This window comes from Dermacentor silvarum, chromosome 9, assembly GCF_013339745.2.
Source record: "Dermacentor silvarum isolate Dsil-2018 chromosome 9, BIME_Dsil_1.4, whole genome shotgun sequence".
NCBI lineage: Eukaryota > Metazoa > Arthropoda > Arachnida > Ixodida > Ixodidae > Dermacentor > Dermacentor silvarum.
This window is the reverse complement of record NC_051162.1, coordinates 27,677,866-27,698,058: the sequence shown is the minus strand read 5'-3', so window position 1 is coordinate 27,698,058 and position 20,193 is coordinate 27,677,866. Positions and strand designations below refer to the sequence as shown.

The 20,193-nt window shown below is 49.4% G+C and overlaps 1 protein-coding gene across 1 annotated transcript in view; it reads right to left on the bottom strand.

The window, feature by feature from the left end:
- The window catches only part of LOC119465179 (acetylcholinesterase), a 50,712-nt gene that overhangs the window by 8,149 nt on the left and 22,370 nt on the right, over positions 1–20,193 (bottom strand). Inside the window, exons 2-3 of the mRNA XM_037725977.2 lie at positions 17,040–17,318; positions 9,270–10,492 (exon numbers count right to left, since the gene is read on the bottom strand). Coding sequence (XP_037581905.1) covers positions 9,270–10,492; positions 17,040–17,318 — 1,502 coding nt within the window. The remainder of the gene's footprint in view (positions 1–9,269; positions 10,493–17,039; positions 17,319–20,193) is intronic.

Below are 20,193 nucleotides of genomic sequence, written 5' to 3'. Positions count from 1 at the left end.
TTCCCTGCAAGGTGCTGAGTACTTCTCCAGTCTTGATCTGCGTTCAGGTTACTGGCAAATACCGATGCACGAAGCCGACAAAGAAAAAACAGCGTTTGCAACCCCAGATGGTCTTTACGAGTTCAACGTCATGCCCTTCGGCCTCTGCAATGCTCCCGCAACTTTTGAGCGCATGATCGACACCGTTCTGCGTGGCCTGAAGTGGAAGATCTGCTTGTGCTATCTGGATGATATCGTTATTTTCTCGTCGACATTTGCACAGCACCTGCAACGTCTCGACGAGGTTCTCACGTGCATAGCCAGTGCTGGTCTTCAGCTCAACACCAAAAAGTGTCATTTTCCAAGCAAGATGAACAAGGTCTTAGGTCATATTGTAAGCAAGGATGGTATTCGACCTGATCCTGACAAGATTTCGGCGGTGCTTCACTTTCCTCGTCCAGAAAAGACCAAGGACCTACGCAGTTTCCTCGGCATCGCTTCCTATTTTCGCCGATTTATTCGCGATTTCGCCTCTATAGCTGCACCTTTACACCACTTACTTCGTTCTGGTGCTCCCTTCGTGTGGTCACCTGAATGTGAATCTGCCTTTGACCAGCTAAAGGGCGCCCTCACATCTGAACCTGTCCTGTGTCATTTTGATGAGACTGCTCCCACACTCTTGCACACGGATGCCAGCGGCCATGGAATCGGTGCTGTGCTCCTCCAGCGAGACAACTCTTCGCGTGAGAGAGTCGTTGCGTATGCCAGCCGCGTGCTCACACCTGCCGAGAAGAACTATACCATCACCGAGCAGGAGTGCCTCGCTGTCGTTTGGTCCGTCCAGAAATTTCGCCCTTATCTCCACGGTCGCCATTTTACCATCGTGATGGATCACCACGCCTTATGCTGGCTTTCCACACTCAAGAACTTGTCAGGACGTCTTGGTCGCTGGATTCTTCGTCTCCAAGAATATGATTTTGACATCATCTACAAGTCTGGTAAGAAGCACCAAGACGCAGACGCTCTTTCTCGCTGCCCGCTTCCACCAGCCGCACTCATCAATGGTTCCGCCACCGCCTCCAGTGACGCACACACTGACGCCTCTTCTACGGCGGTTTTGTCCTTCGCCACTCTTGATCATCTCACTTCGCACGACCATGCATCATTTTCGTCTCAACAACTCGCTGACTCGTACTGTCGCCGTATTATAGACCACCTTCGTGGAGCTTCGCGCCATCCTAACGCCCGGCTTCGTCGACAGCTGACACAATTTAAGCTTTAAAACTCCGTGCTGTACCGCCGTATCCACCATCCTGATGGACGACGCTGGTTGCCCGTGCTACCTCGTTGCCTTCGTGCGCGTGTCCTTCAGACCTTTCATGACGATTTTACTGCTGGCCACCTTGGCATCCAGAAAACTTACGACCGCATAAGAAGTCGCTTCTACTGGCCTGGCCTGTCTACCAGTGTGGCGAGATACGTCACTTCCTGCGCCATTTGTCAGCGTCTCAAACGTCCAACATCAGCTCCTGCCGGACAACTACTACCGGTCTCATGTCCTGCGGAACCATTTGAGGTTGTTGGCATCGATCTATATGGGCCACTTCCCATGACTCCCGCCGGTAGTCGATGGATAGTGACCGCCGTCGACCACCTGACGCGCTATGCCGAAACAGCCTGTGTAAGTTCAACATCGGCTTCCGAAGTCGCTGTCTTCATTCTTCAATCCATCATTCTGCGCCATGGCGCCCCTCGTGTCCTTCTGAGCGACCGCGGAAAGACATTCCTTTCCCAACTAGTAGGCGAAGTGCTCAAAGCCTCTGGCACCACTCACAAGACTACATCAAGTTATCGTCCTCAGACCAACGGCCTGACTGAGCGGTTTCATCGTACGCTCTCTGACATGATAGCCGCCTATATTCAACCCGATCACAGAAACTGGGACACAATTTTGCCATTCGTCACTTTCGCGTATAACACCGCCGTTCAACGCACAACCGGTTACTCGCCATTCTACCTTGTTTATGGCCGTTCACCAAGTTCCTTTCTCGATGTTTCTTTCTTCTCTGCCCCTGTCAGTCCATCTCGATCTTCCTGCGAAGAATATGTTTCCCGCCTCGTCCATTGTCGCCAGCATGCCCGCGTCAACACTGCAGCCAGGCAGCGGGACCGCAAGGATCATTATGACGCATATGATCGCGTAGTATTCTACCAGCCCGGCGATGAAGTGCTGCTCTGGACACCAGTTCGCACTCCTGGGTTGTGCGAGAAGTTTCAGTGTCAGTTTATTGGCCCCTACGCGGTCCTGGAAATAACTTCTCCAGTTAATTATCGCGTGACCCCTGTTGTTTCCTCAACTGACCGCCGTTGCCGCTCTACCGAAGTGGTCCACGTTTCTCGTATGAAGCCCTTCACGCGGCGTTCCCCGTACCTTTAGGCAGCGGCCAGGATGGCCGCTTTCACGCGAGGGAAATTAGTGTGGGCATTAATTGTGCACTTCTTCATCATCTGTACATTATCATCATCATGCGTGTGCCCCTCATCTTCATCGCGCGTGCGGGCGCATCATCATCAGTGTGGACTGTCGAAGGCTGTTCAGGATGGTTGTGGACGCCGCCCTTCTTCGCCGTGTCGTCTCTCGGGCTCAATAAAGGTCCGACCTTACTGTGACGTCACAATATGTTTGTACTAACTCAGTGCATAGAGATTTCAGTAGCTCAGAAAATACCTTTATGGATACCATTTCTAGATATTAAAGGAGCTTATGACAACGTAGACAGGGAATTGTTGTGGGATATTCTTCAATACGAAGGCATAGATGACGATTTCGTGGAGCTGCTGAGGGAGATATATCGAGACAACTAAGTACAAGTGAAGGCCGAAAAGGAAATGAAATGGTGGGAGTTCACCAAGGATTGAAGCAAGGATGCCCTCCGTCACCATTGTTGTTCACGCTTTACGTCAAGGGCATAGAAAGACGACTGGAAAACAGCGAATTAGGTTTTGATTTATCCTACATGCGTAATGGACAAATGGTGCAACAGAAGGTCCCTGGACTGATGTACGCAGACTAAATTGTGCTACTAGCGGACAATAAGAAAGATTTACAGACACTTGCGAATATATGTGGGAACGCAGCGACAAATCTAGGCCTTAAGTTTAGCACAGAGAAATCAGGGATTATGATCTTTAATGAACACACGAGTAACTTCGTGGTGTCACTTCAACAGCAAGTAATACCCATAGTGAAGCAATATAAGTACCTCGGCGTACACATAAACGAAGGAAAGAATTACTCAAGCAACCACCAAGATAATCTGAAAATAAAGGGGAAGCGGAATGCAGCAATAATGAAACACAGAGCACTATGGGGCCACAATAAGTATGAGGTGGTACGTGGAATCTGGAAAGGAGTAATGGTGCCAGCGCTAACATTCGCAAATGCCATTATATGCTTAAAATCAGATATATTGGCGGGTTTGGAAGTTAACCAAAGATCAGTAGGCCGGTTGGCTTTGGGAGCAGGCGGTAATACAACAAATGAGGCAGTGCATGGTGACATGGGTTGGGCCTCCTTTGAAGTCAGAGAAGCACAAAGTAAAATTAGTTTTGAAGAAAGGCTCAGGAACATGGATGAAAATAAATGGGCGGCTAAAGTGCACGAGTATCTCTACATGAAAAGCGTGGACACAGAATGGAGGAAGAGGTCAAGGAAGTTGGCAACCAAGTACAGGATAATCGAAACTGTAAATAGACAACGAGGGGTCATCAGAAAGAAAGTGAGAGAAATAGAGACCGTGAATTGGATGCAAAGAATGGAAACAAAAAAGACAATGGAGATTTACAAGAATGAGAAGAAAGAAATTAGAAGGGAAAATTTGTACGATAACAAAAAAGGCAGTCCCTTGCTATTTGAGGCTCGAGCCGGTTGCCTAAGGACAAAAACATATCGGAACAAATATTCGGAACTAGATCAGACATGTGTATGCTGCAGTAAAGACCACTCAGCACATCCTGATGGAATGTGACCGGATCCACCCAGCGAGAACCGTAGGTAACGTGCAACTCCCGGAAGCGCTTGGGTTTAAAGTGGAAGGAAACATAAACAGATCAGCCGTAGAGATCAGCAAGAGACGATTAGAGTACCGGTGGAAAAAAAGCAGGGAAAAGATGGATACGACCTGATCTCTTAAAATCATAGGCAGCGGTACAAGGTAAATTTTTGAAAAAGAAAAATAATGCGAGGTGTGCAAAAATGCTAGATAAAGAACCTGTATAGTATACCTGAATAAATCAAGTAGGCTAGGTGACTATTTGTCGCCGCCCCGTTTCAAAGGGGACGCCAATAAATCATCATCATCATCATCAATTCCTCCCCTGCTCCGCGTGCACGCGCTTGCCTTCACGCTCGCACGATCGTTTTCCCGCGCATTTTATTCGGTGCTCTGCAGTGTTGTTCAGTATGCAGTAATTTGTAGGCTCCTGAAGACGGTTGTACAGCCTTTGGTACACGCGGCCACAGCCAAGACTTGCTCCGTTCACTGCGCATCGATATATAACTGCTGTGTTGTGGTGTATTGCAGTGATCCGTATTGCAAGTCCCGTTCTGGGAAAATACCGGGTGTTTTTTTTTTTTTACCAGTTTCCAAGCAATGAGTTTCTAGCCTGAATTTCTAGCGTTTTTGGGCAAGATAGTGTTTTTTTTCTTTTCGAGAAAGCCTGCGAACACCTGCCACGCCGGAAGAGCAGTCCAGCCCTATTTACAACGCGGTCCCATCTTGAGCTGCCCTGAAGGTGTTGACCACAGCCATGCGAGACGATCCGCAAATCTAATTGCCCCGAAGTGTCTGAGAATACTCCTTGTAAATCACTCAAACCAACTGACTGACGAAAACGACAAGCCTTCGGCCGATGTACACAAGCCGTACACAAGCCGCCTTCAGATTGTAATTGTGAATAAGACACATGTGTGAGCTGCTGTGTCCGCAAGAGTTTTCGCCTGAAAGTATGGCAACCATTGTAATACCCTTGTCACACGGCACGTGTAACGTCATCCCTGTCAAAAAAGCAATTGACACCAAGTGGGAAATTTCCAATTGGTAGCAATTGGAAAATTTGCAATCGTAAATTAGTACATAACTGGACCAACTGAACCAACTGGAACGTGACCAATTGGTTTTTGTTGGAGTGACCAATTATACCCAATGGGTGCCAATTGGTTTGAAACCAATTGGTTGGAATGACCAGTTGCATCAATGGGCAATACCAATACACATATATACCCCACAAAGCTAACCTAAGTAGGATTCCAGCTGTCAGAAACAGGCTTGCTATAGCCTTAGTACCGCATGCATATATAGTTATAACTCATTCTAGTTTCCTCGAATGGGTTTATAAACTGAAAGTATGATTTCCCAGTTGGTTACGTTCTAACTAGTTTATTCCAATTGGTAGTACAATTAGACTCATTTGGGAATGTAAGGTGGGCCTAGCTGGTTCAAACTGGCAAGTCCAATTGGAATCAATTGGTTGCATCCCTGACTCAATCGTAACCAATTGGAGGTAAGGATTTCCCAATGGGCCCTGTTGATTCCCATTGACAAGTCCAATCGGACTCAATTCGTTTCACTTTGACTCAATCACAATCAGTTGGAACTAGGGATTTTACAATCGGTTCCAATTGGGTCCAGTTCTTTTCAATTGGCAACTCCAATTGGTTTCTGCTCTGACCCAATCGTAATCAGTTGTAAGTAAGGATTTTCTAATTGATTCTTTGCTCCCAGTTGATTCCTATTGGAAAAGCTAGTTGGAGTCAATTGTTGTTTTTTAGACTGGGATTTGCAGCGACTGAGATTAAGTGTTAATGCTATTTTTGTTGTTTTTACACGGGCATGAAATTCACAGCTAATGGCATTCGCCAACTGAATGAGTTTCCCGAACTCATTCACGCGCAACTTGTGTTATCTCGACAACAGGGGCTTGGCAAAAAATTACACAATCGATAAGTTAAAACGAAGGGTATTATATTTTCAAATAACCATCCGATGTTTACCATTGTATTGGTAACAATATAATGAAAATATGTAAAAAAGAAGTACGATTTATAAGGTCTCGTTATCATAGCAGCCTGTCAATAAACATCGCCATTAATTGCGAATGCCATTTTATTTACCCGTGTAGACGGGGAATGCAAGACCGCAATGACATTTGGTATTAATGTCATTTACTGCAAATGACATTACATGTGCTGTGTGACAGGGGTATAAGTGCATATGAGCAATAAATATTTATTTACATTCCTCAAAATGCAGATGCGTTTCATGGCGGCGAGCTGTTCTACCGGCGCATGCATCTCCATATTCCCCACTGAATTTAAGGACGCTTGATGTATTAATACGGTTACACTGCATGCATTTATAAGAAGGCTCGATGAATCATTTATGCGTCCTCTACAATTAGGCGACTTGTTCGTGAATGCACGGTGAGGTAAGAAGCGCGCCTGACCCGATCTTCCAGCGTTGCGCGCGTTGCACAGATGGGCCGGGAACAGCTGTGCAGGGTGAGGTCGCAGAGTCCCCCACCAAGCAGGGGCGATAGGAAAGAACTAGCCCCTATGCGAAGGCCGTAAGAAGCGAGCGCGCGCGCCATTCGAGCCCGGCCGTGGTCTAGAACACTGCAGGGGCTCGGGCTTACCCGAAAGCCCGGCCCGGGCCGGGCCGGGTAGGGCAGTTTTTTCACGGGCTCGGGCCAGGCTCGGGCACGGCATGTGCTTTTTGACCCGGGCCCGGGTGAGGCTCGGGTATTCTGACGCGGGCCCGGGCCGGGCTCGGACTTCCTGGTGGTGTGCATGTAACGTGCAGCGAGTTATCCTCGCACGTCTCGACTCTGAAAAACATGTTGCCCCGGCGCAGCTGGAAGCTAGAAGTGCTACTCTTGTGTACTTCGCTTTTCTTCCTCCGTCGTATTTTGCGCTGTTTTAACAGAATGTAAAAGTCCAGAAAGACCGAAGTCGCCTTAAACCAAAGGATGCCGTTGTATTCCTTACCTAAATCAATGTAATTAATGCTTTCAGAGCGGTGCAAGCGCTTTCGCGACTAGCTGATTCTTCAAAGGCGAATTGGTCAAACGATGACTGGTAAATAATTCGTCACGCGGTTGAAATATGGCACTGCGTCCATCCATGGTTGCACGCATGTTCTCAACCGGCCGCCTAGCAGCAGCGCATTACGCTGCACCATGGAGGATCCAGAAGCTTTCTTTCTCCAGTTACTCCATCCATGCGCTGCGGTCACGACCGGTCGTGGCTGCGCTTCGGCTAGAGTGTACTAGAATACGGTTCAGTGGGACGAGCGGCTGGGGCGGCGCATGCTTTGCAGTGAGGCGCCCGACGTGGAAAAATACTGTGGCTGCGCTGCGATAGGAGTAGATTGGACCGCATCAAGGTCCCGCCGTTCGAAACTGCTGGCAATATAGCTCGGCAGGGTCATTCGTACTACTTCGCGCGCTGGTATTTACGTTCAGACCGCTCAAATGGTGTTCATAATTGCATATGACATGTATTTATGCCTTAAGAATAAATTCCTTTCATTCTCTCCTTTATTTTATTTTATAAATGCCGCTCGGTGTTCTTTTTCGGTCTCGGGCCAGGTTCGGGTCTGTTTCGAGCCGGGCTCGGGCCGGGTTCGGGCCTAAGGTAAAAGGGTAGCGGGCCGGGCCGGGCGGGTAACGTAGATGCCCGGGTTTCGCCACAAAACTTTTGGTCGGGCTTGGGCGGGCAGCCAAATGTAAAAACGGGCCCGGGCCGGGCGTGTGCAGTGCTCTAAATTCCTGACAGACGCGGGAAGCGTCTACCGCATCCCCTCCGCGACGGCAGCGGCGCGCACTCAGTGGTTCAGACGCACGCGTGACGCAAGCAGTCGTACCCTACTCTGGGTAGCGTCACATCGCGGCAACTCACTCAACGAAGGCGCACCAACGGCTCCCATTGCGGAGCGAGCGATTGCACTGGCATTGAAAAAAACAGAGGAGGCGCTGTTTACGCATTCGACCCCGGACCATCAGTGACCCTGGTTGGCGGGAAAACGGTAGACACAAAGTGAACCCCTGAAAAAAAAAATGCGTCAAGTGCCCTAAGAATAATATTGCATGAAAAGGTTACAAGCTCCCATACAACGACGTTGCGTATATATATATACATACATATATATATATATATATATATATATATATATATATATATATATATATATATATATATATATATATATGGATAATCGCTGCTGAATATATGACACACGCTAGAACCACAGTAGAAGGAACGGGGCGGGTCTTCAGGCAACAAACAGCCCTGCACGGCTGTTTGTAGCGAGAACACGGCCCGATACAAAGGGTCTTAATTGCTGGTGTTAGTACCAAAGTGTAAAATTAAGGTTCAACGTATACTATACCGAACACAAAGTTAATGTTGAATGGCCGCATAAAATAACGGGAATTCCTGTCTGACAGACAGCCTCTAGACTTTGTGCAAAAGCACGTTTATCAACGCCACCTCCTACTCACAGGGTATCCTGATCATGAGAAGGAAATCACAGAAAAACGAAAATGTGTTGAAGCGCACACTGTAGGCAATAAAGTAATGGCCAGCAGCTTACCCCTATTATACCGCTATCTTGAAAAGTGCCTAATCGTTCCATTCTATCCGTGGTAAAAATAGGTAAAAAACTTGGAGCTTAACGAAGAAGCTTGAGAAGACGCTAAGCACTGCGCAATGAGCGATGGAAGGAAACATTTTAGGCTTAACTTTTGGAGAGAGGAAGACAGCGGTGTGGAATACAGAACTAACGGAGGCAGCCGGTATTCGATGATACTCACAGAAGGAAACGGAACTGGGAGGCGCATGTATTGCGCACTGAAGATAATCGGTGGTCTATTAGTTATAGAACGGGTACCGAGGGAAGGAAACGGCATGCAGTCGAGGATGGCAAAGAACTATAGGTAGCGTGGATAAATTAGTAAATTTGTAGGTATCAAATAGGGTTAGCCTGCGCACGACCGAGGTGACGCGAAATTGCTTGCAGACGCCTATAGTGGGCATATAGCTTGCGTTGAATACTTAAAGTGCCATCGTTTATCCTATGACTTTCTTTGCGTACCATGTTGACCGCTGTTTTTTTTTTTTTTTGGTAATAACGCACAAACCAACTGGCTTAGCTCTCGCCTAAGGTTATCCTAACCAAAGCAGAAATACTGGTTGATATGCAATTAAAATGAAGACAGAGAAAGGTACGAACCCGCTTTCGCCGAAGCTTGCCAACATTCGCATGAAGGCTTCGCTCATGCGACCATTCGGAGAGTCTGACTGTGCGGCGTAGGGTACGCCGAACGCGAACTGCAGCTCAGTGGCGTGAGGCACTCCCATCCAGGCCGGCAAGTTGAAAGCGTCGTACTTGTGCCCGAAGATGTAGGCGAACACCCTGTTGCCCCTCTCACTGTGCTTCTCCGCCGTGAACCGCAGCGGGCAGTTGAACAGCCGGTCGGACACGTAGTCCAGGTGTTGGCGCCTGAGGGCGTTTTTGTCGCCTTCTGGCGCATCGTCGGTGTATTTGTCCTCTATATCCGGTATGCTCTCCTTTACCCACGTGGACACAACTGCGCGAAGAGAATCCTCGAGGTTCTCGGGACCACTCGCGTCGAGGTCTTCGGGCAGGAGATTTGGTTGCGGCGGAAACAGAACAAGTAAAGCCCCCTCGTCCGAAGTGACGCCAGCCAGAATGTCGACCGGCGCGAAGAAACCGCGGTTCATGGCCACCAGCGGCATCCTTGGCAGGAAGGCGTCGTGGTAGATCGGGAGGAAAGGAACCATTTTGGGGGCAACGCTCTCAACGGCCGCCTTGACGAGCTCGTCGGCGGACTTCTTCCGGAAGCAGTCAATGATGTCCTCGGCGTTGGACGAGAGGTCGATGTTGCCGCCTTTGGAGCAGCCCACAATGTTGGCCACCTTGTTCCCCTTCACCATACTCTCGTGGACCATGTCCCACATGTCGATGTTGTACATGGTGCCGCTCATCAAAACGGCCCTCTTGAAGAGGCCCTCGCTCATCGGAGACATGACGTGTGCGTGCGCGCTCATTGCACCCGCGCTTTCTCCGAACAGAGTCACGAGATCCGGGTCGCCTCCGAAGGACTCGATGTTCCGCTGCACCCACTTCAGGACTGCGACTTGGTCCAGGAGACCAACGTTGCCCGGTGCTTCGGGTGAGTTGGCGCTAAGGAAGCCCAGGATGCCGAGGCGGTAGTTCATGGAGACGACGAGGACGTTCGTGGTCGCGGCGAGCACTGCGCCATTATACTCCCACTGATTGGCACTGCCGAACGTGAAGCCTCCTCCATGGATCCATACTAGCACGGGTCGTTTCGAGCCCGGGTTCATGGCTCTCTCGGGAACCCAAACGTTGAGGTAGAGGCAGTCTTCTGTGAACGTAACGTTGCCCATCGGGACCATTGGCATCTCTACCTGGAAGACAATAAAATCATTGGGAAATTAGGCAAGACTCTCGTGAGTCAAGTTCATGAGGATTCTCTGCATCAAGAAACCAATGAAATTAGCGACATTTCTAATCGCGCATTGAAGGCAAGCCAATAAGGTTAGAAATCTAGTTGAATTTACATTAAACCTAAGAATGAAAATGATTCGTTCCTCACGACTTACAAATTACACCTACTTTCACTGAAGTACTCAAACTAGCACAATTAATCCTGAATAAACATTAAGTACGTAACTTGCTAAAATTCATTATTTCTGACGACTGCGTTTCCCTGCTTCTTCTGTTCCTTGCCAATGTCCTTGCAGATCAGTTGCGGTACGTACTAGTTTTCATGTAAAACCTATAGAATGTAACTTGAATGACGTCACAAACTTGATCTCCTCGTATGTCGTAATTATATAACCTTTTTTGAAGGATTTCCCGCTAGCGATACAATTACTATATTAAGGCATTCAGTACTGAATTTTATTCACATTCTAATTCCCTATGGAAGATCTATTATACCTTCTAGATTTAAATCTGACCTGCAAAATACAAGTGTTGGCACTATGAATGGGACAGCAACTTTGAGTCCTTAGTGGAAGAAAACTTCTTCAAGTGCAATGTTCCGGTGTTTCCGGTTCAGGGAAGTGGTCGACGCACTGTTCGAGCTCTTTGAGCGCAAGTGCAGTGCAGGGTGGGCAGGCTGCTCTCGAAGAGGCGGTGCGCATAGCCAGAAGTCTGCAGCTAGGGAACTCTCTCCTCCAGCCGCTACATAGGAAGGCGGAAGCACCGTTTGGGCGTCTTTATGCACCAGACCACCAATGAAAGCCAAAAGACGCCTGAACACTACGCGTACAGAGCTTGTGCCTACCGGTCTGCCGGGAACGAGCTGCGGTTGCGACACGACAACGCCCCATTTAGCATTTGAGGGCGATTAAATTAATGATTCGACAAAGGCTTTTATAGCTCTGTGCGTAGCCAATGACCATCCTTTCTTTCTTTCTTGATTGTTCAGAAAAAAAAAGCTTCCGGCAGCCATCTTGAACTTTGCAGCCGGCCCGAGCAAGCACCCTCGATCCCCCGAACTTTTTCAATGTTATCCCCGCCCCGAGGGGGAGGGGGGGGGGGCGCTATCGCGGTATATTACTGCTCGGAAAGCGCTAAACGAATGTCAGTGTTTTTCACTGGTGATAATGTAAAATTGCCGCAGCAAAGTTACTATTGCGAATCTTTTATCCCAATGACAATTCGAGATTCGGTGAACATGTGAAAAGTCAAACGTGAATGCAACGTTGGACATGCTGTATTCTATTTCTAATGACAGTTCCAGCACTACAATACAGGGGCAGAACTTGAAGTAGAAAGCAAATGCGCAAGTCTTGATCGGGAACCCACCTCTTGCCTCGTTACAGCTCTTGACCTCGTTTCGCGCGCCGTAGTTTTGTTGCTAGGGCGCGACATGTTATAACAAACTTAATTTACTGCGTGAAAATGTTCATAAATTTAATAAGCTAGCCTTTTCAGGGTGTCTACCAAGTTGACATTTTCAGATTCCCTGAGTTTTCCAGGTTTTCCCTGAGTGATTTTGCTAAATTCCCTGAGTGAAACGGAACTTTCTTTTTACATCAAGACGGGCTGACACCATGTTGCCTGATGCTGTCACTCTTTAGTAAGTATGTTAAAAAAATGTCGCAGTTTCACCCGAAAGGCGAAGCATCAATTGGGATAGCAAATTAGTAGAGAGCTATACGGAGTAAGGATAGTAGTCTCATCAGCTGTATAAACTTGGACATGCAGCAGCACCAGCAACGCGCCGAACTGTTGTCGATGCTGTCGGCGTTTTGCCCGCGTTCGCACCGAACGCGCACGGCGTTGGCGACTGTTGCCGGTGCCTCTGGAGGCGGCTTGGAGGTTTTCGACGAGACCAAAACGGGACACTCGTCGAGCAGCGTCCTAAGTCTTTACCACCTTCTCGCCTCACAACATTTTTATATATATACGCATTTGGTGCCGCAGCTGAACGTCACCTCCACTCCCTCCCTCCAGTACCGCAACTTTCGTTCCCTTTCAATAAAATTACAGGTAATTTTTAGGGATGGGCGAATAGTGGACTTGAGGTTCGAAGCAAATTCGAAGCGAATAGTGAGTTGGTCGAATAATTTCGAATTGAATAGTTCGGATAGTATGTATCACATATTACGGTGAAACCTAGTTAATTCGAATTTCACAGGATTGAAAAAAAAATTTCCGAATTATCAGGGTATACAGAAAACAATAAGCAAATGCTTACTACATCAGCACGATTTTGTTATTGTAATGGATGAGCAAATCCTTTCGATATTTTGCACAAAAGCAGTGCGGAAGCTGCAATTGTCGTCATCTCGTGACTGATTGCCTCTCGCAGCGGCGATCGAGGCCTTGCGACTTCCTTCGCAGCATGACCGCGGCGCGCGCCATCATTTGCGACACGCCTTGCAGTACCGCGCGCACATCCCGGTTATTTTTATTGCGATAGCAATTATATGGACACTCCGAAGCAGATTTCTGCCGTCGCTGTCGTCGTGAGGTTCCGTATGACGTCAACGGCAAATAAATTGTCGCCGCGCTCCGGACGCTGTATGTGCGAGTGAAAGGGCGCGAGGGAAGCGCGCTTTCACGAGGAGCGAACGCACGTCGGAGAGTTTGGCGCTGAGCCGTGCTCCCTCAAGGGCTGCAGAAGATAGCGCCAACCTTTCCCTTTCCCTCAAGAACCACTTACCAAACGCGCGTTCTGCGCCGTGCTCCCTGAAGGGCTGCAGAATTAAGCGTCTGTTTCCTCCTTTCCATATATGGACCGCAAACGCAACTTTTTCCGTCGCGCGAAAGGCTGTGCGGGGACGGGAGAGAGGGAGGGGAGGCGACGTTTAGCTGCGGCACCAAATACATATTTATATAAAAACGGCGCGCGCGTTCGGTGCGAATGCGGGCAAAACGCCGACGGCGTCGACAACAGTTCTGCGCGTTGCTAGGGCTGCTGCATGTCCAAGTTTATACAGCTGATAAAACTACTAACCTTACTCCGTATAGCTCTCTACTAATTTGCTATCGCAATTGGTGCTTCGCCTTTCGGGTGAAACTGCGACAAATTTTTTTCGCCAGTAAGCTGACCGCCAACAGACCGCACGTCCATCGCGATGTAGCCGATGCTTTTCATCCTCGACAGCTTGGCACCGAGTCAAACCGAAACAACTCTTTGTCGCAACCGCAGCCGCTATCGACGCGATCATGAACAGCGACTTTGCGGTGCCTAAGGGTACGGCCACGCTAGCGGCAAAAACGCGCGCGTCATGCCGCGCGCGGCAATAGCGACAGGAATCGGGGGTTTAAAGGTTCGTCCACACTAGCGACAAAAAAGTTGTCGCAGTTTCACCTGAAAGGCGAAGCATCAATTGCGATAGCAAATTTGAAGAGAGCTATACGGAGTAATGATAGCAGCTTTATCTGCTGTATAAAAACTTGGACATGCAGCAGCACCGGCAACACGCAGAACTGTTGTCGACGCCGTCGGCGTTTTGCCCGCGTTCGCTTAAAATGCGTGCGGCGTTGGTGACTGTTGCCGGAGCCTCTGATATAAATAAGCATTTGGTGCCGCAGCTAAACGTCGCCTCCCTTCCCTCCTCCCCCTCCCCCACAGCCTGTCGCGCGTCGGAAGAAGGCACGTTTGCTCTACATATATGGTGATTATAGAGGAGTTAAGAGACGCCTACTTCTGCAGCCCTTAAGGGAGCACAGCGCAGAACGCGCGTTTGTTCTCCGGCGTGCGTTCACTGCCCGTGAAAGCGTGCGTCCCTCGCGCCCTTTCACTCGCACATACAGCGTTCGGCGCGCGGCGACGATTTCATCTCCATTGACGTCATACGGAACCTCACGGCGACGGCGACGACGACGCCGACGCCGACAGCAGAAATCTGCTTTTGAGTGTCCATATAATTGCTATCGCAATAAAACGCGCGCGACACGCCGCACGCGGCAAGTCCACACGCGTTTTGCGGCGCGCGGCAACGGCGCGTGGAGTGCCGCGTTGTTTCGTTCCATTCGATACTTCTCGTGACAACGCGCTCTCAGTTCTGCCGATTTCGTGTTCCATTGGAAGTGTCTGTTTCTTTGCGCCACTGCCGGCCACGCTTAGCCATGTCGGATACGGACGAGGAGGTACTGGCGACTGTGAACACTATAATACTTATTTGTTCTTTACTTGTGCGACGTCGACGTGCCAGACAGCGGACGAGAAAGTTTTGGGTGCGCTCTGTATGGCGGTACAGGGACACTGAGAGCCAGGCGCACACTCTGCTTTCCCGCATGTGCCAGCGGTTGGCGCGAAGCTCCTTGTCCTTAAAATCGACGTTCGATTTGTCACAAAGGCACGCATATCCGCGAACGGTTTCCAAGAACGCCTCCATTGCGAGGCGAATTCTTCGTCGACGTCTGGGTGGCGGTATGGGAAAGCTTAACAAAAACAGCCTCCTTTGCTTGAAATGGCCTCTGAGGTTTTACGGCGTGCGTGTCACTGTTCAATCTCTGAGCCCATACCATAGATTATGATTCTTTGCTTGTGCAACAGGTGGCGCCACAACAGCGCGGCTAGCTTCTTATTGGTGCTCGTTTTACGGCTGCCGCGAAAAAATGGGTCTCACACCCATTCGCGCGTTTGCCGCGCGTTGCTGCCGCTTTTCGTGAATCTTGCCGCGCTCGACAGCACCGCTTGCCGCGCGCGTTTTTGTCGCTAGTGTGGACGTACCTTTACGGCTTGCCGAGGGTGCCGAGAGCGACGAGGGTGACATCACGGAGCCAATGGCAACCGGACCTCCGCCGCTCCGCGCCGGGTTATCAATCGACGATCGTCGTCTCTCGCGGTTCTATGGAGGGATTTCTGGACGCTGTCCGATGGCACCCTTTTCGCTCACGGTGATTCCGCGGTCCGAGAGCGCGCGAGATCTTATCGCGCTGCCGCGCGGCGAGACGCGATTGCCACGGTGGACTTCGCGGCAAGGCACTGACGCGCGGCAACTTGCCGCTCGCCGCATGACGCACGCGTTTTTGCCGCTACCGTGGCCGTACCCGGCCGACCCACGCACCGCGTCGGAACGAAACTATCGTTCCCTGCAACAACTGCAGACGAAATCGCGGTCGCTATCTATGCGATCATGCCACCACGCAGCTTTTTAGGCACGCGGCGGCCGACGTGCGTATTGAGGCAAAACGAAACTACATTTTGCCGCAACCGCTGCGAAAGAAACCGCAGCAGCTATCGACGCGATGATGGGTGGCGACTATGAAATCCCGCGGCCAACGCGTTGTTATGCGTGGCGGTAAACCCAATAAAGGCACAAATAGGCACGAAGCGTTCCGTCGTTGCTGTCATTCACGTATGATTTCCGCTGCTGCCAATGGCGATGCGGACTCCGCCGCTTCGTTTCGGTCGCTAGCGCCGTTTCTGCTCTTCTGCGTCGCACATTTCAGGCTCTTTAATGCAAAAAACGTATAGCCTTCGAGATTTATGGTTGACGTATGGCAGCCATGACGCAAAGCATAGCCTCCGAAATGAGTACCGGCCGTCCGTGGCTTTTGGCTGCCTATTCGGGAGCGCCGAATAATTCGAAAATATCGAATACCTGAATTCAAATCGAAGAGAACAACGAATATAGAACTATTCGATCGAATATTCGACAATACCGTATATTCGCTCATCCCTACTAATTTTCTCTGATAGAGGCGCAAATTCCCTGAGCTTTCCGAGTATTTCCAGAACATTCAAAATCCCTGAGAATTCTCTGTTTTCCCGGTTGGTAGATACCCTGTTTTTAAATATCTTGTATCGCAAACTAGGAGGTCCTGAGCGGTCATTCTAGAGATATATGATAACGTTAGCATCACTGCGCATGCCCATCTTCATAAGCAAAGCCATTTCAAAACCAGAGCCTACACCACTGCAGTCGTACTTCCTTTAGGCGAATCATCACCCGTTTATGCTCGCTGCGGAGCGATACTGTCTCTGATATCTGCATTTACTTACGCCTAAAGATAGTTCAACCAAGCCAAAATGAGTAAGATAGTGATAGCATTAGCGTATTCCTTATCGGTGCATTTAGCTGCGTGCAGCAGTGCTAGTCCAACCTAAAGTAATAGGTTTAAGGTATCGCACAAAGTGGCATTGAACATCGTTCTTTGTAGCCTGCGGATTGTCCTTCCATTTTTCATGTGCAACCAAGGCGTTTATTATAAACCAGAACGAGCAAGCACGCCTCCTAACTGATTTTCATTGATAATAGCCATGTGTCAATGTGACAACGGGAAATATGTCCCGCGAAACCACATATATTTGTAATTGTGCCTGTTTTGTCGCTTTCTGCATTTTCCAGGCCTACCACTACTGCCGTAGCCCGTTTAACCCTGCAGTATGTTAAAATGTAACAAATAAATTTCTGCTGATTGCCAATGAAGCACTGGCGCGCCCGTATTTCACACGTCGGCAAGCACCCATGGCACGTTCCTCACCTGTGTGCAAGCCGTAGATCCGGAGGTAGCGTCCAGGGTGTCTTGCCAAGGCGCCTTTGGCTGAGGAGGCCTGAATCGAAGCTTTCCCACGGGTGGCTCTGCAAACGGAATGCCGCGGTACTCTTCGACGGCCTTGTTGTCCAGAACGTGCACCACTTTGCCACGGACACGTCCCTCGGTGGTATCCCTTTCCACGTGCACCTCATCAGCCACAACGGTCAGTGCGATGACTAGAAGCAGGCCGACCGCTGATTTCGCCGCCATGCCTGTTAGCTCCATCTGCGTGAGGTGGACAGTAGCGGAAACAAGAAAATAACGTTCACTCGAGAATCAAACAAATCATCCTGTATTCACTATTCGCCAAATCAATCGGTCTGAGTGGCACATTACGTTCTCCTATATGCCAACAAAACTTAACACGATCACCATGTTCGCTTGCCTACAAACGCTAGGTCTAAAGCTGTTCCATTCACGCCTAATCTGAAGAACAAAAAAAAAATACATCAGCACGGGCAGTACTTACACTTGTTTGAGGATAGTCGGGATGCATGCGGCGTTGCGCACTCGTAAGGTCACGGATATACGTGCCCGTCTTTAACGTAAATAACAGTCTTGATGAAATCAATGAACACCACTGTCACTGTACTCCAAATCCCGTCGTGTAGTTGCATTGACGCGTATAATTATTTTGTAAGACTACAAGCGGACAGATGACACGTGTAAACGCGGCCAGAAGCAATCACTTCCATCGTGTTATGTGCCTCTCATAGCCTCTTTTGTGATATATCTTAAAAAAGCATTCATACGATGTTGGTTATGAAATTTACCAGACCCCAGGAGAGTAAAAGCAAAGACAGTCCGCATGAATTTTGGTTGCTGTGTGCGCTATTGTTGAACCAAACCTAGACTGTTCAGCATGAATTGTCATAGATGTATCGCTGCATATTCGATCCCTTCCCTCGTTGCCGCATGGTCTGGCCGTTTGGACTGTCGGGCCTCTTAGACTATTACAGAGAGTGCCGCTATTTCTGCCACCCTTCACAAAGTGAGGAGTGTAATCACGCAGAGTGCAATCATATTCCTTAATTTGAAGTGGGAATTCAGCAGCTATATCGCAGCGTATTTGTACACAAGATCTGCTGTAAGTCACAGGCTTTCGTTAAATAAATTGACAAAACAAGAAATAAAGTGACGTTTCCGCGTATACTTTCATGTTGGTGTCACTGGTAACGAAGATCAGATGCTGTTGTTAATGAAGTCAATGTATCCATCAGTGAGATGTTTGGTGAATCAGCAACTGGCTAGCGAGGCAATTGGTCACCGCTTTTGTTCACATTGGATACCGCCGCATCAGTCGGCAGGGAAGAAGTTCTAACATACGGAGTGAACGCGGGTTTGCAACCCGCCGTTGTTGCTCAGTGGCTGTGGCGTTGGGCTGCTGAGCACGACGTAGCGGGATCGAATCCTGGCCACGGCGGCCGCATTTCGATGGGGGCGAAATGCGAAAACACCCGTGTAAGATTTAGGTGCACGTTAAAGAACCCCAGTTGGTCCAAATTTCCGCAGTCCCCCACTACGGCGTGCTTCATAACCAAATCGTGGTTTTGGCATGTAAAACCCCATATTTTTTTTTAATGGGATTGCCCTAAACTCGTGCATGAGCGTTTAAGATAATTCGTGCTGCTTATCGATAGTCCACTGACCCCCGTATTCAGAAATGCAACTTCGCTTCAAGTCCGTGCTTGACTTAAGTGACGCCTGTTGTGAACTCGCCGAAGCAAGCGCAATGAGTGTCCAGGGCATGTTCACGCCAGGCGTCCTTTAAATCAAGTCAAGCATGGGCTTGAAGCTAAGTTACATTTCTGAATACGGCGGTGAGTAGAGCAAGTTGCACAACGATAGCGGCGAACACAGTCAGCGATCGTCGAAATCTGATAAGCTGCGAAACGCGCCGGCTTTTATACATGAGTCATAGAAGATTCCAGACTAATCCCTGGTGCCCGCTTGTCTTCTGGTAAGTACTAGACAATTCGCGTCGCTAATACAATCAGATTACATAAGCGTCGGTGACAACCGACAACGGATCGAAGCATCGATAACGTTGGAGAAACTTCCGATACATGCAAGCGCGTGCTGCGCCGAGCGATAACGTTTAATGTTTGTAAGCCGGGTGCAAAGCGGTCACCGGTGAAAGATAAGCAAGTACACGTGTCAACGCCCTCCCCTTAAAAGACATCGTCCCGATGCTACAAACGCGAAAGCGACAACAAAAACAGCGTAATAAAAAAGCAACGAAGTGCCCAAGTTTGTCAGCGGGGCTTTGAAAGGCCTTAGACGCACCACGTGGATGACTACAGGTCGTGCGCGGCGCCGCTGTGATTGCGAAATACCGTCTCGCACGACCTCATAGTCCAGTGCGCCAATACGTCGGATGATCTTATAGGGACCGAAATAGCGTCGTAAGTTTCTCGCTAAGTCCTCGTCGGCGTATCGGAGTCCAGACCCAAACACAGTCGCCAGGCTGGTACTCGACGTAGCGTCGTCGAAGATTGTAGTATCGGCTGTCGGTCCTCTGCTGGTTTTTGATGTGCAGGCGCGCGAGCTGTCGACCTTCTTTGGCGCGCTGCAAGTAGGTGGCAACATCTAGATTGTCTCGACAACGGCACCGGGTGGGACTAAAATCCCTATATAAGAAAAGTACCGCCATCTACTCTTTCCTCCGCCGCCTCCTCTGCTAAAGCGCTTGCTTTTTTTCTTTACTTTGGCTTGCGAAAGCCAAGTCGACGGTGGCGTACCTAGAAAGTCCATGTTGAAGCTTTCAGGCCGGGCGCGCGCTGCCGCCGCCGCCGGCGACTGCGGCTGCGCAGAGAACTTTCAACATGGCTCTGAGGCGGAAAAAAAGAAAATATAAAGAAGTGAAAAGCGCGCGCTATCATCGTCCAATCGGAGATACAGGAGAGAGAGAAGCGGCGTTTATCAAAGGATGGCGGTACTTTTCTTAAATAGGGATTTTAGGTGGGACGGGTGTACTGACGACGATGCGGCGAGATACAGCGGCCTGGTGACGGTAAAAGTAAGGGTCGTCGTGGTTGCCAGTGGGCTCCTGCGAGGTTGTCTGCGATGTCACGTGGCCGCTCGCCAAGCTGTGCGAGCG